The sequence below is a fragment of the Phaenicophaeus curvirostris genome, chromosome 1 (genome assembly GCF_032191515.1).
Source record: "Phaenicophaeus curvirostris isolate KB17595 chromosome 1, BPBGC_Pcur_1.0, whole genome shotgun sequence".
NCBI classification, from domain to species: Eukaryota; Metazoa; Chordata; class Aves; order Cuculiformes; family Cuculidae; genus Phaenicophaeus; species Phaenicophaeus curvirostris.
The window spans coordinates 116,673,374-116,679,375 of record NC_091392.1 but is presented as its reverse complement, the minus strand read 5'-3'; the positions used below and the strand labels follow the sequence as shown (position 1 = coordinate 116,679,375).

The following is a 6,002-nucleotide window of genomic DNA, read 5'->3' as shown; positions in this document are numbered from 1 at the left end:
CTGGAGATGCCGGCAGTGGAGGAAAGCGTGGAAGACACGAATGCCGTGGGTGGGACGCGGTGCCCAAGCTGGCCTCATTGGTGCTGCTGGTGCTGCTTCTGTGAGGGTTGGGAGTAGCGGCTGAGGAGCCCAGAGGAGAGGAGGAGGAGTAATTTGTGGCTGCCGGGCTGGGGCTGAGAGAAATAGAGCCAGCACTGCCACTCTCTGCGCCCACTCCATTGGCAGTGACTTTGGGTCTCATCGTTTGGAAGGCAAGACTCGTTGCCTCAGTCCCAGCAGACAATGCAGGCGAGCTCCCTTCCTGAGTTGGTATCACAGGCACAGTCTCTGTCACTCCTCCAGCGCCCTCCATCCGCGTTGTGGAAAGGGTTATCAGTGCTGAGGTCGAGGGGGAAAACGAGGTCTTGGCGGTTGTGCCACTGCCCTGATTCATGTTGAGAATTGTGCTCTGGCTGGGAAGATTGGTGGTAAGGCTCTTGGAAGAGGCCATGGTGACAGTGTGCAAGGGGCTCCCAGTGGGAGAATAAGTGTCCCCATGCTCTGTCGTGACCTTTCCCTGTGGGACGGCTGTGGAAGTGAGCTGCACTGGCCCAGTCTCCATACTGCTCACCACTGTGGACGAAAGGCTGGCCTGAGTGTTATGTGAAGCAGAGTATGTGCCAGATGTGGATGCTGACGGCTTGGGGCTGGGCGTCCTGGGATCTGTGCTTTGCCTGTCTGTTTCTTCTGTCTCACTGCCCCTGCCAGTGCTGGAGGTTCCAGGGTAGGAGGAAAGTGTGGAAGTCTCCGGTGTCGTGGACGGTTGGGATGTGATTGCCGAGCTGGACTCATTGGTGCTGCTGCTGCTGCTTGTCTGTGGGTTGGGAGAGGCAGCTGAGGAGCCTGTAGGGGAGGAGGAGGAGTGGCTTGTGGCTTCTAGGCTTGGGCTGTGAGAAACAGAGACAGCACTCGTGTTTGCTGTGCCCACGCCATTGGCAGTAACTTTGGGTCTCGCTGTTTGGAAGGCAGGACCCTCTGACTTGGTCCTGGCAGAGAGCATGGGTGAGCTTCCTTCCTGAGTTGGTGTCACAGGCACAGTCTCTGTCACTCCTTGTGTGCCCTCCACCCTCTTTGTGGAAAGGATTATCAGCGCTGAGGCTGAGGGGGAAAGAGAGGCCTTGGTGTAGGATTCAGTGGTGCTGCCACTGTCCTGATTGATGGTGGGAACTGTGCTCTGGCTGGGAGGATTGATGGTAAGGCTCGTGGCAGAGGCCATGGCCACGGTGGGCAAGGGGCTCCCTGTGGGAGAATAAGTGTCCCCACGCTCTGTCGTGACCTTTCCCTGTGGGACGGCTGTGGAAGTGAGCGGCACTGCCTCAGTCTCCATGCTGCTCACCACTGTGGACGAAAGGCTGGCCTGATTATTATCTGAAGAGGTGGATGTGCCGGAGGTGGATATCGACAGCCTAGGGCTGGGTGTGCTGAGAGCTGTGCTTTGCGTCAGTGCCTCTGCTGTCACACTGCCTGATCCAGTGCTGGAGGACCCTGGATAGGAGGAAAGTTTGGAAGACATGAATGCCAAGGAGGTGGGACTTGTGGTGTCTGAGGTGGACACAGTGGTACTGCTGGTGCTGCTTCTCTGCATGTTGGGAGTAGCCACTGAGGATCCCGCAGGAGAAGATGAATGGCTCATGGCTGCTGAGCTGTTGCTGGAAGAGACAGAGGCTGCAATTACGTTCACTGTGCCCATGTCAGTAGAACTGGCTTTGTGCCTCGTCGCTGTGAAGGCAGGACTTGTTGCCTCAGTCCTGGCAGACAGCGCAGATAAGCTCCCTTCCCAAGTAGGTGTCGTAGGCACGGTCTCTGTCTTTCCTTCCAAGCCCGATGTTGTTGTCGTGGAAGGCGTTTTCAGTGATGTGGCCTGGAAGGCAAGAGAAGTCTTTCTCTTGGGCTCTGCTGTGGTGCTGCTGCCCTGGTTGATGGTAAGGCTCGTGGCAGAGGCCGTGGCCAAGGTGGGGAAGGAGCTCCCTGTGGAAGAATAAGTGTTCCCACGCTCTGTCGTGACCTGTCCCTGTGGAAGGGCTGTGGAAGTGAGCTGCACTGCCTGTGTCTCCACGCTGCTCACCACTGTGGATGAAAGGCTGGCCTGAGTGTTATGTGAAGCAGGGGATGTGTCAGAGGTGGAGGCCAATAGCTTGGGGTTGCCTGTGCTGGGAGCTGTACTTTGTGTCCATGCCTCTGCTGTCACACCGGCCGATGCAATGCTGGAAGTTCTGGGATAGGAGGAAAATTTGGAAGACACGAATGCCATGGATGGGTGGGATGTGGTGGCTGAGCTGGAGTCAGTGGTGCCACTGATGCTGCTTCTCTGTGGGCTGGAAGTGGTGGCTGAGGAGCCTGCAGGAGAGGAGGAGTGATTCGTGGCTGCCGAGCTGGGGCTGGGAGATACAGAGGCAGCACTGGCACTCGCTGTGCCCATGCTGGTGGCAGTGGCTTTGTGCCTCGTAGTTGCAAAGGCAGCCCCAGCAGACAGTGCGGGTAAGCTCCCTTCCTGAGTTGGTGTCATAGGCACAGTCTCTGTCTTTCCTTGCATGCCCGATACCATATTCGGGAAAAGTGAAGTGGCCTGGAGGGCAAGAGAGGTCTCAATGTTGGGCTGTGCTGTGGTGCCGCTGCCCTGGTTGACGGTGGGAATTGTGCTTTGGCTGGGAGGAGACGTGGTGAGGCTCGTGGCAGAGGCCAGTGTCACAGTGGACAAGGGGCTCCCTGCGGAAGACGGAGTGGCCCCCACCTCTGTCATGACCTGCCTCTGAGTGACGGGTGTGGAGATGAGCCGCACTGCCTGTGTCTCCCTGCTGGGGAATGGTGTGGATGAAAGGCTGGCCAGGGTGTGATCGGAGGCAGGGGATGTGCCAGAGGTGGATGCCGACGGCTTGGCGCTGGGTGTGCTGGGAGCTGTGCTTTGCATGAATGCCTCTGCTGTCACACTGCCTGATCCAGTGCTGGAGGTGCCAGGATAGGAGGAAAGCGTGGAAGGCACAAGTGGCGTGGATGAGTGGGATGTGGTGGCCGAGCTGGTCTCAGTTGTGCCGCTGGTGCTGATTCTCTGTGGGCTGGGACTCTCTGTGGAAAAGGGGCTCCCTGTGGAAGAATAAGTGGCCCCACGCTCTGTCGTGACCTTTCCCTGTGGGACGGCTTTGGAAGAGAGCTGTTCTGTCTGTGTCTCCTTGCTGCTCACCACTGTGGACAAAAGGCTGTGCTGAGTGTTATGTGAAGAGGTGGATGTGCCAGAGGTGGATGCCGATGCCTTGGGGCTGGGTGTGCTGGGAGCTGTGCTTTGAGTCAATGCCTCTGCCGTCAAACCACCTGTTCCAATGCTGGATGTTCCAGAATAGGAGGAAAGCGTGGAAGTCACCAGTGCTGTGGAGGGGTGGGATGTGGTAGCAGAGATGGATTCAGTTGTACCAGTGGTGCTGCTTGTCTGTGGGCTGGGAGTGATGGCCGAGGAGCCTCTGTTAGGGGAGAAAGAGAGGCTGGTGGCTGCCAAGCTGGGGCTGGGAGAGACGGAGGCAGCACTGGCACTTGCTGTGCCCAGAACGGTAGCAGTGGCTTTGCGCCTCGTTGTTGAGAAGTCAGGACCTGTTGCCTTAGTCCCAACTGACAGCGCAGGCGAGCTTGCTTCCTGCATTGTAGGCACAGTGTCCATCTCTGCTTCTGTGCCCACCTTCCTTGTTGCAGAAAAGGTTGTCAACGATGTGGCTGAAAGGGAAACCAAAGCCTTGGTGTTGGGCTCTGCCATGGTGCTGCTTCCCTCTTTGGTAGTGGAAATTTCACCTTTGCTATGAGGAGTCCTGGCAAGGCTTGAGGCAGAGACCATTGCCACAGTGTCTGTCTTTGCTTCTTTGCCCACGCTCCTCATTGTGGAAAGGGTTGTCAGCGATGTGGCTGAGAGGGCAAGAGAAGTCTTGGTGTTGGGCTCTCTCATGGTGCTGCTGCCCTGGTTGGTAGTGGGAATTTCGGTTTGGCTGTGAGGAGTCTTGGCAAGGCTCATGGCAGAGGCCATGACCACGGTGGGGAAGGGGCTCCGTGTAGAAATTGAAGCGGCCCCAGCCTCCGTCATGACCTTCCCCTGTGTGATGCTTGTAGCAGTGGGGCGCCCAGACTGCATCTCCACGGTGCTGGCCAGTGTGGAGAGAAGGCTGCCCTGGGTCTTCTCTGAGGCTGGGGATGTGCCAGAGGCTGATGCCGATGGCTTGGGGCTGGGTGTGCTGGGAGCCGTGCTTTGCGTAGCTGGCTCTGCCGTCACTCTGCCCCTGCCCGTGCTGGAGATGCCGGCAGGCGAGGAAAGCGTGGAAGACACGAATGCCGTGGATGGGTGGGATATGGTAGCTGAGCTGGCCTCATTGGCGCTGCTGGTGCTGCTTCTCTCTGTGTTGGGAGTGGTGCCTGAGGAGCCCGCAGGAGAGGAGGAGTGGCTCGTGGCTGCTGAGCTGGGACTGGGAGATACAGAGGCAGCGCTGCCACTTGCTTTTCCCATGCTGGTGTCAGTGGCTTCGCGCCTTGTTGTTGGGACGGCAGGGCTCACTGCCTCAGTCCCAGCTGACAGTGCAGGTGAGCTCCCTTCCTGAGCTGGCATTGTAGGCACAGTGTCCATCTCTGCTTCTGTGCCAGCCCTCCTCGTTGTGGAAATGGTTGTCATTGATGTGGCTGAGAGGGGAACCGATGTCTTGGTGTGGGGCTCTGCTGGGGTGCCACTGCCGTTGTTGGCTGATGTTGTTGTAATGGAAATTGTTGTCATTGATGTGACTGAGAGAGAAAGTGACATCGTGTCAGGCATTGATGAAAAGCTGGAGGTGGTATTACCTGTGGTATACAGTTCCTTTGTTGTGCCTATTTGCGCTGGAAGTATTTCAAATACTGTAAGACTCTAACAAGCATAGTTTTTTTGTCTTCTGTGAAGATTTCTTTTATCTTTCTCATCTTTTTTCCCCTCCTTCCTTCCTTATTTTGTGTTTCTTACCTCCTTTGTTATTTATGAACCGTGACATTTGCATGACTTTTCCTTTTCCATTTGCATAGAATTAATTAGGTCTTTACCTTCCTGGTTTCCTTATAATCATTTTTATTTGTGTTATTATAGATATTTAAAAGACCTTAATAATTTCTTTTTTCATTGCTAGTCCACATTTTCTTCATTTTTTTTGTTATTTTCTTCCTCTAACTATTATTTCTTTAACTCAGATGAATGATTTATTTGTGGACTTGGCAGTGTTAGCTTTATTGTGGGATTCACTGATCTTAAAGATCTTTACCAAACTAACTGATTCTGTGAATTTACGGTTCTATGATTTCTCTAATCTAGAAAGTCTATAGAATTCGCAAGGAAAATTAATTATTTATACAATGTATTTTTTCAGCATCTTTTTCTCTACAGCTCTTTGTATTTATTTTGTTACTTCAATTTCTTTATTTTGCAGGACAGTTACGTTTTTCTTATTTACTGACTGCCAGGCAGGAAGAAAGTTTTTTTTCTGTGCACATCTTTATTCTAGTGTCCCAAATTATAATAATCATGGGTTAAAATTCATTGTTTTCCTCTGTTTATGTGTATCTCTAACTATGAATAAATCTTTATTTTGTTCATAAATAGGAAGATGCCAATATTTCTAACAAACCACAAATTTTTTAAAGGGAAAATCAAATCCTTTTTCCACTGTGATTAAATACTTAGGTTAGTTTGGACTCACTTAATTTACCTCCTCAGGTAATTTAACAATGATTTTGAGGAGTGGTTTTGTTCTTACTAATAACACAGAATCTTCTGCCTTCAATTAATATTACTGCTTAGCAGCACTTATTTATTATCCTGGGTCTTTAGGTTTGGCTTTGTAAATCTTAAAGGATTTTCAGAGAGGATATACAGGTGCAGCTCTATCAAGTTCTTAAGAACCACATTAACTAACTCCTCTTGACTCTACTTCCATATAAAATCACAGTGGTATTTTCACACCATCCCGTGTATA

The 6,002-nt window shown here is 52.6% G+C and overlaps 1 protein-coding gene across 1 annotated transcript in view; it reads right to left on the bottom strand.

Moving 5' to 3' along the window:
* The window catches only part of LOC138718911 (mucin-19-like), a 54,951-nt gene extending 50,318 nt beyond the window's left edge, over window positions 1-4,633 (bottom strand). Inside the window, exon 1 of the mRNA XM_069853650.1 lies at window positions 57-4,633. Coding sequence (XP_069709751.1) covers window positions 57-4,633 — 4,577 coding nt within the window. The remainder of the gene's footprint in view (window positions 1-56) is intronic.
* Window positions 4,634-6,002: the final 1,369 nt, after the last annotated feature.